Source organism: Pan troglodytes, chromosome 15 (genome assembly GCF_028858775.2).
Source record: "Pan troglodytes isolate AG18354 chromosome 15, NHGRI_mPanTro3-v2.0_pri, whole genome shotgun sequence".
Lineage (NCBI taxonomy): Eukaryota > Metazoa > Chordata > Mammalia > Primates > Hominidae > Pan > Pan troglodytes.
In genome coordinates this window covers 83,586,646-83,610,972 of record NC_072413.2, presented here as the reverse complement: position 1 = coordinate 83,610,972, position 24,327 = coordinate 83,586,646, and the positions used below count along the sequence as shown (strand labels likewise).

Here is a 24,327-nt window from a genome sequence, read left to right as displayed (position 1 = left end):
CTGCAAGCTGGTTCAGTTTTGAGTTTGTCTGTAATATATAAAAAGGATGTTCTTGGCTGGGCGCAGTGGCTCACACCTGTAATCCCAGCACTTTGGGAGGCCTAGGTGGGTGGATCACCTGAGGTCAGGAGTTCAAGACTAGCCTGGCCAATGTGGCAAAACCCATCTCTACTAAAAATACAAAAAATTAGCCAGGCATGGTGGTGCATGCCTGTAGTCCCAGCTATGCAGGAGGCTGAGGCAGGAGAATTGCTTGAACCCGGGAGGCGGAGGTTGCAGTGAGCCGAGCTTGTGCCACTGCACTCCAATCTGGTGACAGAGTGAGACTCCAACTCAAAAATAAATAAATAAATAAAATAAAAAGATGTTCTTCAGGTCTTTTTAATTGTTATCTCAGCACACCCTATGAATGTAGACATACTGATTCCATCTAAAGCTTTCAAATCAGATGCATGGCCACCAAATAATCATAAAAACAAAATTTCTTTTAAAAATGTTGATGAGTAATCAAGAGATTTTAAGGAAAATATATATGTTTGTTCTTGTAAAATGCATACTGTGGTGTTTGAGCAAGGCTAATTTTGCACAAGTCAGAACTCCACAGCCCTTTCTCGGGCTGTTAAAAAAAGAGCCAACTGGCCATAAGCAACTGACAGAGTGGCTCTTCCCCTGTAGCTGGGCACCTACCATGGGCATGGCTCTTAACACTGGATGAGGTACAACAATTTACAGAATATGTTTTCTGTTTCCAGGGGCCCCATTGTATAGGCATGAAGCAGACTCACAAAAAATTACAATATATAGGTGATATAAATAAAAGTATTTTAAAGTTATATTAACTACACAAAGGGGTCAGATAATTGGCAGGTGTGATTCCAGCAGCTTTGGAAGAGAGGCCTTCGACTTGCATCTTAAAGGACAAATATGTCATCAGGCAAAGGGGAATGTCATAGGATGAAAGACCTTGAGCACATATATAGTGGTTTGAAGGAACTTGAGATCCCAGGAAGATAAACTGAAAGCATTTTGTTTGCTCATTTCATATATATATAATTTTATATATATATATATATAAAATCTAGATTATATATGTAATTATATATATATAATCTAGAGCATGTAATGAAGGAGGAGGCAATATTGGTAAGGAACGTCAGGGAGCAACATGTAGTAGGATACATAAGTCACACAAAGAGTTTGAATTCTATCTTGCAAGCAATAAAAATGCGTGTTTTGCAAGCACTACAGTATCATACTCAGGCATTCCTTATAGATTATGACTACCCTTTGTCCTTCAATGTGTTGGAAAGGCTAAATTAGAAAAAGACTAAAGGAAGGGTCTTAACCAAGTCAGAGTCAGGGAACCAAGAGGAGAAAACACATTTGAGAGGCCACTCTAGTGCTGGAACTAGCAGAATCCTAGGCTGATTATTTAAATGCAGTGGTGTGGCTCATGCCTGTAATCCCAGCACTTTGGGACACCTAGGTGGGTGGATCACCTGAGATCAGGAGTTTGAGACCAGCCTGGCCATATTCTGCTCAAAAAAAGCAAAGAGGCAGAAAGAGCCCAGGCTGACGGTTAAAAACCAGCAGCTTCCAAGAAAGATTTTTGATGAGCAAAATTTAACTCTCCTGGAAAACATTCTTATTCTGCACCAGAACTTACCAGGCCTTGGTAAATATTTGCTGAATGAAATCAAAACTAAACCAACAAAGGCCCATCCTATTCCAACTAGGGAGTTTAGAAGACTTTCTGAGCCAGCATAGTTTTATATTAGGAAAAGAGTGACCCAATACTGAGGTTTATTATGTCATTGAAGTAATAAGAATTCCCCTAAGGATATATTGAGGTTTTCGTCTAGTTTAGACTTCATACCAAAAAAAAAAAAAAAAAAAAAAGACAGATATGATCACCCGTTGGTATGTGTGTGCTAAAATGACATATAGTTTGGGTTATTACCATTAAAAACTTTTGTATCCTTAACTTTCAGTAGAGCCAATGAAAATAAAGCTTATATAATATCCCCCAAAGCACACATTTTTATCTATGTTATGGGAAAAAAAAGAGCATAAATTCAGAAGCCAGTTTACTAATGCCCTAATAGATTGTGACATACGTGCTTTTTCAGCAGAATCTACAAAATACTTAGAGCAACATCTCAAGTATGAAACAAATTCATTCCTAAAAATAACCCAACTGAAGACCTTTTAGTAGCTCTTTCAGCTCACCCTATGGGTACAGACATATCTTGATTCCATCTGAAACCTTCAAATCAGATAAATGTGCAGCCATCAAATAATCACAAACAGAATTTTTATAAAAAATAGGAATGGATGACCAAGGGCTTTAAAAGACAAGAATTTTGAGGCTGCTAAAATGTTCCCTTTATTTGCCATAAATGATAATATATGTATCCACTGAGAAGTTATGATAGCTCCATCATGAAAAATCTGAAGGCTAGTCAGTCTCAAGGATGGTCAATTTATTAAGAGGCAGGAAAACAATTTAGAGTCTATGGAGTCATGCTCAGTGGTAATTCCTGACTCTGCCATTTACAGGATTTGTAGCTATAGACTAATCACTTAATTTCTCTTGAAGCTAAGTTTTAAAATCTAAAAATTAAAATAATGCACCTTACAGGGTTATTTTAAAGACAGAATGCAAACATACGTTATCACACAGTTTGCACAAGGTCTTATATAAACAAAGGTTGTTAGTAATTATCAGGTGCCATTATTCCTTTAGATTGAGTTCCATTGTGGTGCTTAATAAAAATTTAAACAGCTGCATGTGTAATTACCAAATACAATATCTAAGTTTTCAAGTACTTGGTGGAAACTTGAAAATTTAATTCAAATTAAGTTCTGACTTTAGCAATGTACTCTCTCATTGCTGCATCTATTAAAAACCAAGAACATCTAATACATGACAGTTGCATCAACCTTACCAACAGGTAGAAACATCTCTTTTGTCACCTTAGATGTCCTGTCAATTTAATGAAGTAGTATAAAGTGATTACGCAGGCTCTGAGACACTGGAATGCATTAGAAAAAGTGTTTATTACCTGATCTGTGAGTTTCTTAATGGCTCACAGACACTTTTCTCTGAATCCCCGGAAGACCCTAACATAGTGCTATAGAAAGTAGATGAATAGTAAATATATCAGATGAAGAGATTTCTTCAGGGACATAGTGAGGGAGAAGATTTGCCTGATTTGGCTAAGAACACATTTCACTATTCTGTGAGGCTTCTGAACTCAGCCTAGTGTTTGGAACAGAGTAGGAGGACATTAATGAATTATTTTGAATGAACGGTATTTTTTGACTAATGGTTTAGTCTGTATAGAATAAGGTCTGTAACTCTTGGCAAAAGTACCCAAGAATAGCATAGATGTTACTTTACATAAAATCCCCAAAAGTAATATGAATTACTTGTTAGCACTGTCTTTCATAGTCAATGTTCCAACAGAGATTCCACAAACAGGTAATACTAGTTAACTGAAATGCCATAAATTTGTTTCCTGATTCAATCTCTGTCAAATACATTATTAATGAAATGGCCAAGAGGGGTTAGCAAAAGGGGTTCTGAAAAAGCATATGAGACTAATCAATTGAAGTTGAGCATATGAATAGATACATTTCCTTGAGTGCCTGTTGAAAGGATGGACAGATGTGCTATAAATTCTGAGGCAGAAAAGTACTATGAGAATTCTTAAAGAAATCTGACATTTAAAACCAATTCTGTGGCTGGACATGGTGTCCTCTGCCTGTAATCCCAGCACTTTGGGTGATCGAGGTGGGATGATTGCTTGCATCCAGGAGTTTGAGACCAGCCTGGGCAACATGGTAAGACTGTGTTTAAAAAAAATTTAAAAATAAAAAATAAAGCCAATAGCATCTATTTTGAAATAGGGGAAAAGCCTATTCTGATAGGATAAATACAATGACATTATCTATATCCTAAACAACATAGATTTCACCAGTATAAAATAAGATGCTCTGTGTATGTGTGCATACCTAAAAGGTATTTGTAGGAACACACAATTTAGTTGGGAAATTTAAAAGAACATGAGGATTTCATATAAACTCCTCACACAAAAAGGATCAAATGGCCTTTAGAAATGCAAGTCATATTCATGATAGGAGAATACGAAAGTCCTATTACCTCTTTTATTCCTGCCCTCCTGCGTCATTTCTTCTACATTAACAGCACAAGTATTGACTGTATCCCAATGAACTTACTCAGATAAACACAATGTGGTTTTCTTTTAAAATAAGACTTTACTGAATATATCAACAAGGTACTGTATAGTGTAGAGTGAAGTTTGTCATTAACAAAGTGTGCGACATGGTAGGTCTCAGAGGATGTGTGATGCAGAATCTTTCAGCCCCTTATCAGAGAGAACACACTAAACAGAAACCAGAAGCAAATCAGCATACGGTTCAAACAATAACAAATCATCAGGTTAACTTTCAGTGAATATACACTAGTCCTATGAGCGACACACACTTGGCAATGCCTTCACCTTGCCTTAAACATTATAAATCTTACATTCCAGGGACACCTTTACAAATGCCCCTGTGTGTATGTGTGTGTGTGTGTACAAGCATGTGCATGTTTGATAATAATTTTTAAATGCCTGTTGCAATGGCCTTGCTTTGTGCTCTTCTGGTGGGTGTGCAGGTAGAAAACAAAAAACTATAGTAAAAAAATTTGTTTTGTTATAACAACGGTATCAGACATATACAAAACTCTTTCTCCACAGTGACAAGCATTCCCCATTGCTAGTAACTGTCTTTTGACCCTGCTGAAGAAATCAGAGAAGGATGTAGGTTATGCCTTCTTAGCATTCATATTTTGACTTTAGAAAGAGCATCAGGCAAGGTTTGACAAGACCAAGAACAAGAACAAGAACAAGAACTGTTTCGTTCTGTGTGAGTATCTTTTTTCCATTTGGGGCACTGTTTTCTGCTTTGCTTTCCCATGCAGCTGGAATGGTAAGTCGTGAGCAAAACTGCTATTCTCATGTTCTAAAGTAAAATGTAATGTCTCCTTGTTATAGGTTAGAGAAAAATGCTATAAGCAAAGACACCAATGGAAATTAACCACTTCACTTTTCAAAAGCTGCGATGGCCTCTGCAGCCGAGGTCCGGCGATCAAGTGAAGCATCCATTCCCTGCGGACTACAATATTGCCTCGTGTTCTGAATGGGTGCTTCAATCACAGCACGAAGATGTTGTCCTCCCTGGTGGGGAAGGAAGTTCTGATTTGTGTGAAATGACTAAGACCATTATGATAGGTGCTAGTAGAAAATGAAGCTGTAATATTAGCTACTTCATTAATACTTTTTACCAGACTGGTCACGTACTTTTTGTTTCTAACCTCAGGGAGAATGTCTAATATATTTTCAACGAACATCCAGATAATTAGAAATTGCATTATTTCTCACAGGGGAGAATGTTTTCCATTTGTTACTCAACGAAAATAGGCAGGGGATACATTCCTCGTATCTGCCTGCGATTGTCCCATGCAGTGGGCTGCTAATGCATCTGACGGTGTTTGAGGGTGGCCCAGAGTCTCTCTATAATCAAACATATCTCCCCAAACAAGCAGGTATTAACAACTACCCTGGCTATAGATAACTGTCAATATATCCTTTTGATCATGACTATGCCTCTTCCTTTTCAATGTCTTCTGTACAGTGACATTTACCAAGCTCTGAATGGGATCAGATTCTATCTGAATCACCTCATTTGGCCAGGCAGCATCAAGCTCTTTATTGGCCAGTGAGCATGGCTTTTTTTCCCATGGTCTTGGCCTGTACTCGCAACCTTGACTCTTGACTAATCATCTCAAAATACATCATAATGACAGCAAGAGAGGCCCAAACACAGAGCAGATATATCAGCAAAAATACATTCCCATGACTAAAAATGCCAATCAAAGCAGAATCCCCAGGGACAGTTGTTTGGCAATTTTCATAAGACACATTAGACATCACAGATTCCATCATGTGCTTTCTATCCTGGTGCAGGTGAGGCTGTAACAAATGGGAGACGGATTTTAATCTTAGCAGTCTTTGCCATGTTGTACACAAGGTGAAAATAAAGCCTGTTACTAGGTTCAATCTCTTCAGGAACACCTCCAGCAAAAGGGACCCTGTCAGACCATCTTAAGCATTGCACATGACTGTCTCCATTGTACCATTTAAGCCCCAAATAATTCTGTGAACCCCATAAGAAATGACAGGAACCTCTTCATCCTTGTTCTTCCTGGCCCAAAGCGGTTTCAGCAGCCAGAAATCCCACTGGGGGCTAAACATACAATATACATAAATGAGAATGAGTATTTTGTGAATAACAGAAATAAAAACCCTCAAAAGTCAAAGTACCATCATTTGAATGCACAATTTTATCTACACAGCCAAGGGGAAGAGGACAGTAGAAGGGAATTATCCAGCTAAGTACACAAAGCCCCCATGTCATTGTCTTGATTTTAGATGTCTTACTGCTACACTGATCACCTTCACAGACTCTTTTCCCTTCACTGTGTGGACCTAACTTTAAAAAAAGCAGCAGCCAAAACCCTCTAGCTAATAGACTAAAATGGAAACCAGAGTTACTTCAGAATTAATTTAAATTAATTCATAGCTAAGTTCAGCTCTACTGACTGCACAGTTTCAATTCTTGTGTCTACGACATACAGCTGCAGTTATATTTTCTGCTTATTCTGAGGGACAAGGGAGATTAAAACATATAAGTTGGGCTATATTATTAAAGAAAATAAAGCTCTTACTATAAAGAAAAAGTTGCATAGCATTTTATACCTACACTTTTACAAAGAAGACACATCACAGTTTTATTTTGCTGAGAGAGAGAGAGCTAGTAAGATGATTGTGACATTTACTTCATGGGTCCCTATAATAATGGTCAATGGTAAAAGAAATATGCAGCACAGAGTGAAATGTTTAAATTTGATTTTCGAAAGATATTTTTTCCAAGGGAGTAGTTTTTGATAATGTATGCGATCTATAGCCCTTCTCTATCTAAGGATGGCAAAGATTAAATTATGTGTTTTCTGAAGATGTTGTCTCAAAAGTGTCTAGAATTAAGCAAGGACATCCTCTCTTTTCTATGCCCTGCTCTGCCAGGATTAGGGGAACAAGCCTTCACTCTCTGACTTGTTTTTCATGGGTTGTCCTGCTAACATAAGATTGATTAGCCCTCCACAATTGCCAAAGTAGAGGAACATCCACGATGGAAAAGGAACAAATACAATTTCAAAAGTGGAACAGGATCAAAGTCAGTCCAAGGTGGAAACCAGGTATTGCTTTTTAAAAAAATTCATTATTTTGGCCAGCTTTGATGTGTCCTTACAGAATTATTAGCAGTGAAAATTAGTACTCATTTTAAAATGTATAAGTACGTAATGGATATCTTGTGCAGCCAAGACTGGCATCCATAATTTTCCTTGAAATACTGAACAGAGGGAGAAAAACAAAGGTGTCATAAACAACTAATTATGAAAATATATGGGAGATGATTGGAAGACAAGAATTTGCAAGGGGATAAAAGATATTACTTCAAGCTATTTCAACATGATACTAACAAAGTCAGCTGACATAACAGAACCACTGATCAGTTGTTTTTGTCTAAATAGCAGGAAGGGTAATTTTTAAATAAGTCATTGTTGTATTTTCCAAACATTGATCACCTGTTGGTCTAAATATCATGTTGACATAGCCTCAGTGAATCTACCCAAATAATTCTCATTATCAAAAATAATTCCATTCAATATAATTGTTCCCTTTATTAGCCTCTTCTAAAAAAGTATTCTAGAATATATCTCTGTTGAATGTGATTCAACCTGACATATGATTTGAACAGTAACACTTTTAAAGGGAGTCTTCTTGCTACAACATCAGACTGGTCCCTGAAGATGACTGAAATCAGACTCACGTCTCTAACTCTGTTATCGCATAGGACCAGGGAAGCATGAAGAGTGATTTTTAAGATCCCAGTCAGAAAGCCAACCCCTGCATTTTCGGGTCCTTTCAAATCTCATCTCAATTTTCTTGATTCTGTCAGGCCGGGTTAACTTATCTCACGGGAACTGGCTTCCTCCTGGTGCTTTCAGCGTTTCCCACACAGGGTCAAATCAGGGTAACTACCTCCATTCTTACATTATAGAATTTTTTACCTGTCTTCTGGACCTGGAGGTATAGGAATAGTGTGAAACTATCTGGGCCATTTCTTGTTTTACCCATATTATTCCTCTTACCCTGATGAGTCCATTTAATCTGCCCTTTCATCTGACCACCAGGAATTTATTCTGACAGCTTCAACAGCAAAGTGGTTGATGTGTATCCTAAGGAAGAATCACTCGTTCTTTTTGCCTTGGCATTGGGTTCTCATTGTACAACCCTGTACAGTACTTCAGCAACTTTTTTTTTTTAAGATTTAAAAAGCAAAGAGTTACAAAACTGTTTGTAATTAACTTGAAATAGAAAAGATAGCACTTTTTTTAAATCCCATTATATAGTACACCGTATAAATTACAGAGTATTCAAATGCACAAATGCATCTGTGTAACATTTATCAAATGTAATCTGCGTGTCTTTATGTGCACACACGAGTGTGTTCTCAAGAGTCTAATTGTCCGCCTTGATAACGCTGGGCCTCTGGCTGTCACGTATGGCAGTGCTCCAGGTCTGGCACGCTGCTGTTGCAGTATCGCATGTTGTTGGGGATATGGCAGTCTGTGTAATTAATGCCCCCATTTGGGGTGTAAATGGGCTGCAGTCTGAAATCTCCTTTAAGGAGTTGATCGTTATTTAAGGAGACGATCTGAAAACTGGTTTCTGTCATCTCCAGGATGGAGTTGTCCTTCTTGGTGCCTGCCTCGCAATAATCATCTTTCCGCCGGCCCCGGTTGTATTTCCACTTCTGGGAGGTGTAGCGCCCCTTTTTGTGCATATGCCAGCAAAAGACGCTGAGCAAGACCACCAGCACAAATATCACCGCGCCCCCGATCAAGCCCGCCAGCAGAAAGGGGGAGCCCATGCTGTGGGACGTGGTCTGCTCATGGCTGGACGCTGTGTTGCTGCCGTTGTTCAGATGGGAGGCATGGGTGGTGGCCTCTGAACAAATGGTGTCTTCTACCGCGCGGTAGTTAAAAGCATCCAGTGGCACTAAACAAATCCGATAGGTGGATCGGGGTTCTAGGTTAACCAGGCTCAGGTGTTGCTTCTCACCACTGACTATGCGCTCCTGAACGATGCCCCCTACTAAACTGTGGCCCATTTTCACCCATGTGAGTTTGTATGCCATCACGGTGAAGAGAGAGAGCCAGCTGACTTGAATGGAAGTATCATTCACAAAATGGATAGAGAGCTGGATCCGTTCAGAAATAGGTGGGGTCACTCTTTCTCTGCCATCCCAGTCAGGAATCGTGGGAAGTTTCGATGTGGTAGGATTTGGAGGCGTGTAGCTTCTGCTAGGGTTTGGAATAGAGAGGGTGGGAGGCTGAGTGGTCGCAGAAGCTGTACTTGGGGCTGGGGTGAAGAGAGGCAGGCCGGGGGTCGTGGTGGGACAGGACAAAAGATTCATATTTAATTCCCTGACGGCCATCCCCCGGACTTGTTCAGGACCTTGGCACATGAAACCCCGCACGTTGAGAGATGAAGGGATATATTTGAGCCATTCTGTGACCCATTTAATACTGCAGTCACAAAACCAAGGGTTATTCCGAGCAGTGAGCTGCTTCAGGTTGGAGAGATTATCAAAAACTCCTTGAGTCAGCATCCGCAGTTGGTTGTTGGATATATCCAGCCGTTCCAGCTTACGCAGATTTGAGAAGGCTGTCAAAGGAATGTGGTTTATCTGGTTGTCCTGCAAATAGAGCCTGATCAGATGCGTACCTGGGAGATCGGGAGGAGGGTGGGACAGCGAATTACGTACAATTGAAAATTCCTTGAGCTTGGTGAGATGGCTGAAGGTGCCCTCGGCGATACCCTTGTTGGTCAGGAGGTTCCCGTCCACAATAAGACGCTCCAAGCTCGTGAGATTCTGGAAGGCCATGTCGGATATGACAGCAATTCGATTTTCATCCACTCTCAGCTCTTGCAAGTCCACAGGAAGCCCAACAGGCACACTGCTCAGGTGATTCTTAGACAAAAACAACAATTTGAGGCTAATAGCCTCCCGGAAGGCCCCGTCTTCCACCCCGACTGTGGATATGGAGTTGTCATCCAGGTGCAGCTCTTCAAGCTTCAAGAGCTGGGCAAGAGCAGCCCGTGAAATGGTCTGAATATTGTTTTCCTGCAAATGGAGAACTCTGACATTCTTGGGAAGGTTCATGGGGAATTCGTCCAGTTGGTTGCCATACAGGTAGACCGTGTGCACCGACTGTACATTGTGCAGTTCTGCAGGAAATCCAGCATTATTAATTTGGTTGTTGTGGAGGTAGAGTACGGTTACACCCTCCGGGATCCCAAGAGGCACTGAGGTCAAGCTTCGCTCATTACAGTAGACAAAGTTCCTGTCGCAGCGGCACACACTAGGGCAGGCCAGGAGTTTGGACACCTGTGAGTAGAGCCCCAGGGAAATGATAAGCCAAGACTTCAGGAAAAAAGCCCCATGGCTGGGCCACTTTGTGGTCTGTAGGCCCATTTCTGAAGTACGGAAATAAAATACAATGTGGTGGGAAAAAGAAAAAGAAAAAAAAAAATGAACAGCAAAATCAAAATCACTGGATGGGGTTCTGTTGAAGTCCAGAACTCCAGCTAGAGGGAACGTCCTGAGGGCGTATGGTAAAATAATCTCCCTGCTGTCTCTGGTCTTATCAGCCTGTGTTGCCCTCTTTGCTGCTGTCCTCCATGTGCAAAAAATTCAACAGGGAGAATTTTTCCACACTGGCAACAGGTGATGTCAAGTTATCAGCTGTGTCAACACAAGCCCAAGTGGGCAGGCAGAACTCTCTTCTTCTTTTGTAGGTCAAGCCAGCCTTGATTAACCTACGAACTTCTTGGTTAAGCTCAATCTGCAATCTGTTGCAGGAAAGAAAAGAGGAAACGGTCAGTTAAAGGCAGTAATGAAAGAAGTGCCCAATATGACTCTGAGCCTTTCAAAAACAATGAGATTGGGATGAAATGTTGAGAGGTCAGGGTTGGCATTAAGTGGAATTTCAAATAACAGTAACTTAGTCTAAAAGGTATTCAAGAAATAATTAATATAGTATCTTCAAAAGGACATCATGCTATTACCTGTCACTATCAACCATCATATTGTGAATTTAACATCCTAATCAGTACCTTCTCTTTTATCTATTCTTTATCTATTTGCATATCCAAACACTTAATTACAACAGGCACACTGCTGAATCCACTCAATCAGTTAATGATAATTATCTACAAATCCTACTGGTCATAGACTAGTTTCAAGGTAGAGGTGATGACTGACAGCTAGCAAAAGTGAAGGGGAAAATGTGAAGCCCTGCAGAGTTATATATTTAAAAATGCAACATGGAGACTAATAAAGTCACTTAAAAAGATGCATCCTTTCAGAAAAGTTATTCCAAATGTATTATATTTCCAAATACATTTACTGGATATGAACTTTCATATACTATGTTATAAAAAAGCTGTAGCTGAATAAGTTGCCATTTCCTTTTAAAATGTATTTTAAAACTCTGATACAAAACCTTATTCATGCTTAATGGAAAATTTTAGAGAATAAAATATAAAGAACACAGTATGAAGGTGATAAAGATTATTTATTATATTATCACTCAAAGATAACTGATCGATTTGCTTACTTTCCTTTTTTCTATACATATACTTAACAAAATTGGAATCATTATTTTTCTTTTTGTTACCTAACATACATCATGACCACATTACCACATGATTTAAAACAATCATTCAAAGAAAAAAAAATAAATTCAAAGAAAAAATTTTACAAAGAAAAAAAGTAGTATAAACGTAGTGAACAGAAGCATGTATGAAGGCAGAGAGACTTTTTGCTTTCCCACTTCTTGTCTCCCTTCCTCTTTATCTTCCTCCAAAATAGCTTGCACCTCAAGTCACCGAGGAGAATGACTAAGCTCCAGGCCACAAAACATTTCCACTTATCTCCTCCTTCGAGACCTCTAGGTCCAGATGAGATACACCACTGTGATCCCTTGAAGAGTTGCCAAGCTCACGACTAAGGGTAAATTATTTTTCAACAGCACCACCTTCCTTCCGTCTGTGCTTTCCTGCTTTTATAAGAGGTCTTTTAGCAAATTTTGAAATGACAGAAGACACAGTTGAGGAAGTCAAGGCAATCCACAGATAGTAATCATGCCTTCTTGCTCCAGAATGTATTCTATCTGTTTTTAGATTAGGGAGGTAAAGAAGTTAATTGAAAGGTGCCAGATTTGATTTCCCTACAAAATAAGCTAACATGACAGGACATGGCGAACTGCAAGTCTCTTAATTCTCACCAATACATGGAGATTGAAACAACTTACATCTAAAAGCACAGAGGAACTATTTGAAATTGTTCCCTTAGCTATCTTTAGAAATATAATTAAAAAAGAAAAAAAGAACACTGGAAATGTTATTTAAGTGTCAAGGATGTTGTAAATGTGTTCTATAATTTAAAAGATTGTAAGCCATCTCAAAAAATGCCTTTGATGACCAGAAATGGTAAAATTCATTTTTTATTGTTTAGGAAATATAAGGTGGGTGGGAGGGGATCTTTTTTCAGGTAAAATAGAGAGATACGATGCTTTATTAAAAATCAAGCATGGCCGGGCTCGATTTCATGTGGTGGCTTACACCTGTAATCCCAGCACTTTGGGAGGCTGAGGCAGGCATATAGCTTGAGCCCAGGAGTTCGAGACCAGCTTGGGCAACATAGTGAAACCCCATTTCTATTAAAAATTAGAAAAATTAGCCAGGTGCGGTGGTATGAGCCTGTAGTCTCTGCCACTCTGAAGGCTGAGGTGGGAGGATTGCCAGAGCCTGGGAGGCGGAGGTGAGCCAAGATCATGCTGTTGCAGTCCAGCCTGGGTGACAGAGCAAGACCCTGTCTCAAAAAGAAAAAAAAAAAAAAAAAAAAGTCAAGCATTATTTAATTTTTTACAAAACCTAATATACATTTTGCTGCTGAAAAGGATGCCATTCCTTCCAAAAGAAACCTCTCTATAAACTTAAAAGAATAATTTATATAACTGAGGTGGCATAGGAAAAATGAGTTTAATGCTATCAGCCTGATGGCATCCTTAGCTCAGGTTTCAAACCATCTTAATGTTCCCTAACATCTTGGTACTCAAGTGTGGTCCTTGGTCCAGCAGCATGAGCCTAACCTGGCAAGATGGTAGAAAAGCTAAACCTTAGGCCCAGAATGTTAGCGAGAGCCTGGGATGGGCGCATTCAAATTTGTGAAGCACTATGAACATCTTATTTAATCATTCATGTTTTAATTTATTAAATGTAAAATAGATGCAAGAGCATGTTACATGACTCTTTTGAGAAGAGTTAAGGCATAAGGCATACTAATCACTTTTGTCCCCGGGAGACAGTCTCAAATAACATCTTATATGTAAATTACATCTTCTGGGTGGAGCAGTGCAATGACTATGTATGACACTTGGCCTTAACAGAAAATGTTTATCTAGATGACAAGTACTAATGCCTAGTAGGATATTAAAGAGTTACTTGTCATCACCGGAGCCCACTTTTGTAAAACATTTAAGAATAAAAAACAGTTTGGTGCTATTAATAATTACTTCCACAAGAACTAGGAAAGTGAGACTAAAGAATAAAATGTAATGTTTTTGAGTATTCTACTGGAATCTTCAAAGTGTGATAGAAGCAACCACTGAAGAGAATGTCCTAAGAGAGAAAAACAGCAGCACCAGGGTCTCTAAGTTCATATGTAAAAAGAATAGATACTTCTACATTGTCTTATAGGCCAAGTATTAGGGGCTAAGAAACAAATCAATACTTGAGGATGATGGTGTTTGCTTAGAGTTCATCAATTAACAGCCTCAAGGACATTAACACTGGGAGCAAACCAAGTACTCAGGGATGGGCCTAGAAACTATTATTATGCATCCAAATCGTAAATTTTCCATTTCCTGAACTGTGTCCTCTGCAAGGAGAGAATAGGCCCCCATCAGCCAACCCTTTGCCCCCAGGCCTTGCTCTCTTGCAGGCCTATTTTACTCATGAGTGGCTCTTTTGTAATTATATAAGAAGATGATGTGGTTCTGAAGAAAGCTCCTAATAAGATTACATGGGGCAAACTGTCACTGTTCATATACCTTAATAGGAGAAAAGTCCCATCTAGACCACAATGTGTTGATCGGCTATGACAAGTTCAATTTTGAATGAAAACAAACTCTCAGAGCTTTCTTTGACCTTCTTGGGAATCCCACAAAATAACAGCATGTAGCAGATTTGTTTTGTTCCGTGTATCAACAGCAGCTTACACCTATCAGTGAATGCACTCTATTTTTGTTTCAATCAGTATACATATTGGTAAAATTACAACCACCTAAGCCATAATGATTTTCTAAATTTAAATTTTTAAATTTAAATTTTCTTTGCATTTCCAGCTGTGGTTCCTACTGAATAATGAAGGCAGCGATCCTTTTAGACTTTAAGTTGGGGACCATATTTACAGAGAAAGAATGTATAATGGTCACCAAGCATAGATCCTGAGTTCTCATCCTACTTCTATCACCAAGTAGCAGCAGGATCTTGAGTACACATTTCTCTTTTCAAGTCTTAGTCTCCTTATCTGAAAAATGATAATAATAGTTCCTAACTCACAGCACAGTTGACAGGGTTAAATAAAATAATACTTGTGAAAAGCTTATGTCTGTACATGGCAAGAACATAATAATGCTGATTGTTCTCTATGTAACTGTTATTATTAATGATATCCAAAGAGCTGAATTCCACTGTGTAGAACAAAATAAAATCAGCTTTGACCTGCCAAGCTTTATGCACTTCCAACTACCCCAGTTTCTCAGCCTAAGCACTACTGACATTTTGTGCCAGATAATTCTGTGCTTTGGGGCTGTGGTGTACATCCAAAAATGTCTCCAGATGTTGCCACATATATGTCCCCTGGAGTGGGAAAATCGCCACCTGTTGAGAACCAATGATCTACACACACCTTCTTACAAGTGCTTTAGAAAGTTGGCATTATTGCCATAATTTTCTAGGGAAAATTAAGATAAATTTCTAATAAACATAACCTAAAAATGCTTCTCCCATGGACATCAAAAAGCATGAAAATGTAATATACTTTCCATTCATTTATTGAACCAATACTTATTGAGCACTAGAACAAGGATACAGCTGTATACAGAGCTGATGTAGTTTTTGGCTCATGAGGCTTAAAAGTTAAGTGAGGGGAGAAAAATGAGTAGGCAGGGAATTAGGGTTCTATGTAAAGAGTTCTTAACCCTAGAGCATCAGGTAATCGTGGTCCTGTGGAAAGAGTTCTACCCTAGCCCACGAGGTATCAGGAAAAACACTGCAGGGAAAGGATGGCTCTGTGAAAATCGGAAGGATAGAGAGGCCCAAGCCAGGGAAGAAATGTAAGTTCTGCACACAGATCCAAGCTGCTTGTAAATGTGAAGCCAGAGATGAATCCCAGCTCAGCTGAGAGAAGGAAAGAAACGTTAACTGCACAATACTTTCTCCCAACTCTCTGTCCGCTTCTCACTGAGGTAGTCATGCTTCTAGAAGATATTAAACAAACTCATGTTTCAAAATCATTGGGCATGTCACCTATAAGCCTAAATGTTGGTGATAAAAATAGTTGCTTTACAAGATGAATTTCAAATATCAAAAGGAAAAGGGGTTTTTTTTTGTCTTTTAAATATTTCCCTGTTTGTGTGAATACTGTATTGAATATGTTGCTTCCTCTCCAGGAAACTAGAAATTATAAAGAATGGCTTAATGGCAGGTGCCAGGTAAAAACAGAAATTCTCATTTAAAGGAGACCATAGCTTCAAAAGCCTGAGTATAAATCAACATGCAAAAAAAATGCTCTTTGGGGGCAGCAAGAACCCGTCCTTGCCAGTCTCTTAAAGATGACAGTAAAAGCAGCAGCTATTCCAGGCTACTTTATTGTAATTTAACTCTTTTCATAGGAACTGAGACTCAAAGCACGAAAGCCATACTATAGCTTTCTGCTCAGTGTTTCTCTCCTAGAGCTGCCTAAGAAGGTTTTTTCTTTTTCTAATTAATTCCAGGAGCCTGTATTCCAGGAGCACTTAATAAACTAAAACTATAAAAATCATAGTACAGAAAATAAGAATTGTCAATAAGCATTGCCAATCGCGTAATAGAATGACAAGGACAAACCTAATAAAATCTTAATGGTTTCAGCACTGGCTGAATTGTGACAAGGCAGCACAGTGCATGAAGTGATACAATGAGAAAGCTATACTGAAGAGGAATTCTCTTAGAAAATTTTCCCAGGGTCATATCTGACTTATAGCTTCTGGAGTTAAGCAGTTCATGCCAAAAATCAGACACAGGTAGGTACATAATCCACAGGCCTAACTACACTACAAATCTGGAAACACTAAAGCAATTTATAGATTTTATGCACATTTCCACAGTCTTAACTATAGGTTATAAATACTGTTTGCACAATAATCAGGAGAGTCCTATAGTCAGCTGACCAAGGTGTGGGGATTAGCAAAGGAATTTAGGGAAACATATATCAATAGCCACCCCGTAGCCTGAAACCATTTTTCTATCTCATTCACTAAACTTCAACCAAGCCCCCGGAAGTTGATCATTAGGCAGATATTTCTCTTTACTGAGATAAAGAGAAAGAAACAAGGGAAAGGAGAAAGAAGGAGAGAGGGAGGGGAGGAGGGAAGAAAAGAAAAGAAACACTTTGTTTAAACAGTTGGCCATTTCCAGGCTCCAGTCAGTCTAAAATTGAAAACATTAAAATCAGACCAAAAAGGAAAAGCTATGCTCTTGGCAAACACAAAATACTCTAATACATTTGAAGCGTTGTTCTCACATGGTTTCCAATTGGTTGGAGTAATGGGGGTAACTTGAGAACAAATAACCAGTGTTATAAATTCAAATGGATGAAATTGAAGACACTTTCACTACTGCTACCTGCCTCTCTCAGCCCACTGGGAGGGAGATCCCAGTGATCATCCCTGGCTCCCTTTAAAATCTGGAACTGCAGGACTGGGTGGCCTCTTTCCACGTCAACTACTGCCTGCATGGTGTTTGGATCTAGAAGAATAGCCAACTGTCTTGATGCTCTGAAAGCTATTCCTGATAGCAACTGGTTGGGTAGTTGGTCCCCAGTAGTAAAAGGAAGCTGGTAGAGCAGAATTTCAGGAGGCAAATAAATTGAGAGAGTACTAATAAGATATAAAAGTATATGGTCCATAACAGATGTATCTTCTATAGTGAATGTCTATATACTTTCAATCCATTTCAAAGGAATATAATTCAGTTCATTCATAACATTCATTCATTTGCTCAAACAGATACCAACCATCTTAAGTTTCAGAGAAAATAACTGATTTTTTAGACTCTAACCTTTGGGAAAAATATTTCCCCCTCATCACTTGGTACAGTGGTTCCCCAAACCTGAGGGTCATTAAAAACACTAGGGGAAAGTGATGAGAAATGAAGGTTTCTGGGCCCCACCCCTGCAGATTGTGGTTTAATAGGTCTGCAAAGGAGGTGGGTCAGGTGCAATTTGTCAACTTTCCCAAGTGGGGCTGATGATTAGTCACTAACGTTTGACCACCCAGCCGCTTCCTATCAGGAATTGCTTTCAGGGAATTGAAACAACTGGTCCTTCTCTCTTCTGGGTCTGATCTGATGTTGTGGAAAGAGTTGAGGGTTTGGAGTCAGTCAGAATTTAGTTTCTTATCTCAGCACTTCCATTCCCTAACAGCATGACAAAAGGCACCTGACTTAACCTCTCTGAATTTTACTTTTTTTTTTTTTATCTCAAAGGGGATAATCAGCTGTGCTTAGGAAATTGTTGGGAGGATTAGATATAAATCATATAAAGTAACTAAGAGTACCAATTAGGCACTCAATAAACTGGTTTAAGAGAGGTAGAAAAGGTGTTATGAGCAAGAGCTGGGCTCTGGAGACAGAGGACCTGAACAGCTTTTCCACTTCCCAGTTGTGTTAACTTGGGCACACTACGTCACTTCTCTATGTCCCAGTTAATTCATATAAAATGGAGAAAATAATAGTATTAATATTTCACGGTTGTTAGAGGGCTGTAAATCACTTAGAACATTGCCTAACATGTGGAAAACAAACACTCTTTATGTTGGTCATTCCTAAGATTCGCTTTAAACAACAACAAAAGCTCCTGTGCCGGGGAGCATTTGTCCCTAATTCGGTAGAGAGCTGGTTGTATTGAATCCATCAACTTTTACTTTCCTTGTTCATTCACTGATCACAGTTCTTTCCTTTGGTAATATACATATACATCTTCCTTCCATCAATCCTGAAAATAAGTGCAGACATTTATGAAGTTGATCAGTGAGTAAGTGACAGGGCTAGGACTTGAACTCAGGAATGGGCTGCAGGGCCTGCTCCTAACCTCTGTCCTGCTTCTCTGTAAGCTCTAGGCAGACAGGCTGGTCTGCTTTCGCTCACCGTTATTTCCCCAGAGCCTACAGCCGTACGTGGCAGGCATTCAAGATCTGTTTGTAACACAAATGAACGAGTCAAAGAACGACCTTCAGATGATTACTTTGTTTGAAAAGGCAGTCTGCAAAAACTCTTTGACATCTTCAATCTGAGGTCCCATAAGGAATCAGTGAGATAATATTTCAGAATAGCTTTCAAGAGTTTTAAGCTACCTAAAGCTATCTGGAAAGATTGAGGGATAGATAGAGCGATGGATGAATAGTCCCTGGGCATAAAGAAACTAGATGACCTTTGTAAAAGGCATAGAACATGCAACTAGGAAATAGTTGCAATTACTACAGCACTATATTTGTTTTAACCAAATAACATCAAATTCCATGCTCTTATTGACTTATAGTACTGCAGAAATAGGGTCACTCAGAAACATAACATACTTGGTTTGTTCAGAGGCATGTATGTACCTAACAGTTCAGTTCTATGATGGCTGTGACCTGAAATCAAGTATTTGTGATCTATCACAAAAAAATATGAATTTTTACTTATATAATAACAATATATTTTAAATATTTATATAAATTCAATGTGACAGTTCAACCGAACTTTAATTGCATACTACTTTACCATTCCACACAGTTAGAATCAACGTAAAATAGGCCAATATCTTTGAGAGCTATAAAAAAGCTTATGAAAAAAATAAACTGAATCCAAAAATATAAACACGGCCTACTTCCCTACCCTAATATTGCACATATGTAATATACATAACAAAACAGAAAATCTTACGTCTCCTTCACAAGAGGAATACACATTTCAGTCGAAGATATTGATTAGGCCCATGAAATGAAATTACATAGTGTGTATTTCCAGGTGAGTTATCTGGTTTTGAGTCTAAAAAATGAAAAATTCATTGCTTAAGCCTATTTTGGTATCATAGAGATGGCTCTGAATGTAAATGGTATAAAATTTCCTCACTGAATAAATAGGTTTTTACAATGTGCCTTCTCATCTTCAGAACACCTGTCATGCTGAGGTGTCAGGCTATGTTCAGGAGACTATTTCTAGATTTGAGGAACAAGAGGGGATAAGAAAGAGAAGAAAAATTAGTATTGCTTATTATCCTTGACCCTCTCCTTCTTTCAAGGACATTTCCCCCCCACCCACCCCAAGAACATGACTAGAAATGGGTTAAGATCAAATCGAGTCATTCTAAAGCTTTAAATAAAACCCAGATAAGCTGCCTCAATATCATATCCAGTGTGGTTGCACAATACTCTTAAGGAATAATTCGAAGGAGAATATTGAAAATACACAACAGGTTTTAAAAGCTACCTTTAAAATAATCTATAGTGGTGGCCTTGATTATGTGAATGAATTCTGAGATGTGTTCTCCAAACACAGAAGAAGTTAAACATACAGGCAGATCCTTTTACAGGTTTATACACAACCAGAATGCTGCTTTCATTGAAGGCCACGGCAGCTTTCAAACTCTACCCCAAAGGCAAAAAGCTCATATTTTTGTAGTGCTAATCAATTTCAACCACTTAACTGTGTTTTTTTTTTTTCTTTTTTTAAAGAGTTCCCACCAATAATAATTTTAAAAACTCAGGTGCACACAATGACTTAGTTTTTTGTTTTTGTTTTTGTTTTTTTTTTGAAAAGTAAGTTACATTCTGACTCAGTCCATGTCACCCAGGCCTTGTGCATATAATGGCCACCAGAGGGAGGCAACACAGCTGAAAGGTGGTCCCAATACACACACACACACACACACACACACACACACACACACACACACGCTTTCGCGCGCTCTCTTTCTCCCCTCACATGAAAAGGTAGTTTTGACTTTTCATCCTTGAGTCAACCATGTGATGTTTTTCCAGAAAAAGGTTCCAATCTTCAATGGTCAATAAAAATAACATTCATACATAAGGGAATAATGTAAAATCTGTGATGATAAAGAAGATTTAAAACAGTGAGAGTGATGAGAGAATCCTATGCTTGAAATGAGGGTGGGTTATTCATTCCTCCCTTAGCTACACTCCCAAGCTTGACTGGACTGCAGGCCCTGGTCCTTGGGAGGATCATACTTGGTTCCTCTTATAAAGTACTACATCTCCAAGACAGGTCAGCTGTCTGAGACAACACATTCTAGAAACAGGTCAAGGAAAAAGACATGTGAGTGGGCAACAACTTCACATGTTGTGCTTTCCTGATGAGTCTCCATTTCCTCAAAAATCTTTCCTTGTTGGTTCTCTGACGCTTTTTAAAATTTCATAATTATGAACCAATTCTTTTGGATTAGCCCGCAACCCTCTCTAGAAAAGCAAAGGTTTTTGGTAAACATTCCAAACCAAGTGAAGTGTATCAGACCTTTCTTTAAAACTAGTATTTCTCATGCATTTATTCATCAGGCAATTGTTGAGTGGCCACTGTGTGTCTGATGAAGCAGGAGGCCCGTGTGATGCACAGGTGAGCAAGACAGATAAAGTCCCTACAGTCAGGAAGGTGCTATGTTTAGAAAGCAAGATGGCCTGTAATCCTAGCAATTTGGGAGGCCAAGGCAGGTGGATCATCTGAGGTCAGGAATTCGAGACCAGCCTGGCCAACATGGTGGAACCCTGTCTCTACTAAAAATACAAAAACTAGCTGGGTGTGGTGCCAGGTGCCTGTAATCCCAGCTACTTTGGAAGCTGAGGCAGGAGATTCACTTGAACCCAGTAGGCAGAAGATGCAGTGAGCCGAGATTGCACCACTGCACTCCAGCCTGGGCAACAAAGTGACACTCTGTCTCAAAAAAAATTCATTAATTAAAACTACAAAACTTGAGATTAGAAAAGATAAAATTGTAAGCAACGTCATGAAGGAAATAAAGAAGTGTCATAGACGATGATAATGGTGTGTGTCAGGTAGATTTAAATATGGCAGTCACAGATGGCAACTTAGAAAATGGGATTCCTAAAGAATGAGGAGTTGCTAAGGATGGTGGATTCAGCGTGCAGAATGATGGTGCTCAGGAGAAGAGAGGCCAATAAGTAAGTCCAGGTCTAGGCAAGAGCAGGCACAAGGATACAAGGAAGGGAGAGCCTTAGCTCTGGCAGGAACTGAAAGACTGGTGTGTCTCAGAAATTTTATGAGAAATGAGAAGGCAAAGTGCAGAAACAGGGCCAAGAGTTTTAATGGACTTAAACAGGCAAATCTTTATGGCTTTGGTAAGCCATTTAGATTCTATTCCCATGGCAATGAAAAGCCTGCAGGGAAGGTATGGTGAGAAGGTAAAGATCAAAGACGCTACCTGGATCTACCCAATAAAGAGCTGAAAGAAGTTCTTGAGAAGTAATGATGAAGTAGAACAGGAAATTTTATCAAGAACAAGAGCCTGGAGAAGAAAAGTATGCTCTGAACTTCTGTCAGAATTCTCTCTTCAAATGTCCCATTTCAGAGAGTCTCTTCTCGCAAACATCCCCACACTTTTTTTTTTCCACCTGTCTCAAATTCTCTTTAGAAAGAGAGGAAGTATAAATAATAAATAAATAAAAGAAATACAGCTTTGACTAAACAAGGGCTTTGATGAGAAAGTGAGGAACCCATGCTGGGTAAAGACAGCCATGTAATTAATTAGAAGGGTCTCTTGACTTCTATCATGAGCACTGAAGCCTGCCACCCTGCTTAGCATAATGTCCCTTCCACTGGGGAAGGCACATGCCACCCACTGTTCCCTAGCAAGTAAATTGGTCCCTACCTATAAATTATTCTATGTGTGGTGGAGAAAACCATTGGCTTTTTTCCTTCTTCTGAAGTTCTGTGCACAGCCTGGCAAACAACCTCCGATAATTTGAAAAAGTGGCTTTTAGTGACCCTAGCAATAAAAAAGTTACTAGTGCAATAGAGTTTGACACGTTTCTAGAAGTCTGCCTGGGCTGTGTCATTCACGAGAGGTGACCCTGTCTCACCTGAGAATAGAGGTGCGGGGCTGCTCCCCTAGCTCATGGCTCACTGCAGAGGGCAGGCCCCATTTAAGGCGTGCAGGTGCCCACTCATGCTCTGGTTCTTCCTGAAATCTGCTCATATGTTTCTAGAACCAAGTCTCCTAAAGGAGTTACTTTGTCTTTTGGGGGGACTCACAGGTGCAGAAACTAGGTATTTAGGGTCAAGACTAAATGAAACAAATTCCCGGTGAAACAGCCACCTCCATTAACTACCTTTGCAGGTGGCTAAGCTCTGACTCTAGTGTTTTCTCCAAATGTTCTATCTCCCCACCTCTCTTGACCATTCTGCAGGGAATTCAGAATATGGGAATAATCTCAAAACCAGTGAGAGTTCCTGAAAAAGCTGAAATTGACCACAGTACCAACCTTAGACCTACAACCAACACCCCTCCTATCAGGGTAAGGAACGCACAGGGTCAAAGGGATATGACCATCCAAAGCCTGTATTGCTCCTTCTAGGCTCCATCTTGGGCGCCCAGATTCCAGAATTTCCTGGCTCCAACTTTCTCACAGGGCTCTGGAGGACCTCTCCATTGGGTCTGTCCTCCTGAGGTTATGACACTTCTAAGCTTGTTCGGATTGGGAAGGAGGAGTGCAGAGCTGGGGTGTCTGTGTGCAAAGCCTCTTGGGTTTCAGGACGGAACCTCAGTGGGAAAGGAAGAGACTTTGGACCAGTTATCCCTGCACTGCCACTTTCTGTTCTGTATTTGGTAGAGTTTGAGAATTCTAAGGTCAAATCTGCCTGGCCTTCCAGGATATTCTGAAAGCCAGATGGGTCACAATAGGCAAAGTGCCTACACTTTTTAAACAACTTGCTAATGAGATTTGCAACTTTTGAACAATTAGATCTAAAGCAGGCCTCTCCCCATGTTCTTGCTCAGGACGCCGGCAAATGTTTGCGTGGGCCTGTTGAGGGCAGTGGCTCTTCACATGACGAGCAGACCTGCCTCCAAGAAGAGAAGGGTCGTGCATACTTCCTGAATAAATAGAAACATTGCTGAAGAATGTCATCTGTTAAGCATATCTTCAGGGTGGAAGAAACACAAAAACTTTAAGAAACATTATGACTTAACTCACGAGTATTGCTAGAGTTACTAATTCAACAGATTTACCACAATTAAATAAAAATCCATCCATCCATTCATCTGTTCATTCACTCATTCAATAATCATTTATCAGCTGGGCAAGGTGGCTCATGCCTGTAATCCTAGCACTTTGGGAAGCCGAGGCGGGTGGATCACTAGAGGTCAGGAGTTCAAGACCAGCCTGGTCAAAATGGCGAAACCCAGTGTCTACTAAAAATACAAAATTTAGCCAGGCATGGTGGCAGGCTCGCTCTTGCAATCCCAGCTGCTTGGAAGGCTGAGGCAGAAGAATTGCTTGAACCCGGGAGGTGGAGGCTGCAGTGAGCCGAGATCACACCACTGCACTCCAGCCTGGGCAATAGAGTGAGACTCTGTCTCAAAAAAAAAAAAAAAAAATCATTTATCAAGCAAACACATGACAGGCAGTGGACTGTTAACGGACTAAACTGTTCCCACCCAAAACTCATATGTTGAAGTCCTAACCCCCAGTATCTCAGAATGTGACTATATTTGGAGATAGAGTCTTTAAGGGGAGCATCGAGTTAAAATAAAGTAATTAGGGTGGGGCCTAATCCAATATGACTGGTGTCTGTA

At 39.6% G+C, this 24,327-nt stretch overlaps 1 protein-coding gene across 2 annotated transcripts in view; it reads right to left on the bottom strand.

Moving 5' to 3' along the window:
- Window positions 1-805: 805 nt before the first annotated feature.
- FLRT2 (fibronectin leucine rich transmembrane protein 2) overlaps window positions 806-24,327 on the bottom strand; it is a 101,295-nt gene continuing 77,773 nt past the window's right edge. For both annotated transcript variants that reach the window (XM_063793024.1, XM_054666205.2), the window contains exon 2: window positions 806-11,048. In XM_063793024.1, the coding sequence (XP_063649094.1) occupies window positions 8,689-10,671 (1,983 nt within the window). In that variant the 5' untranslated portion in view covers window positions 10,672-11,048 and the 3' untranslated portion in view covers window positions 806-8,688. The remainder of the gene's footprint in view (window positions 11,049-24,327) is intronic.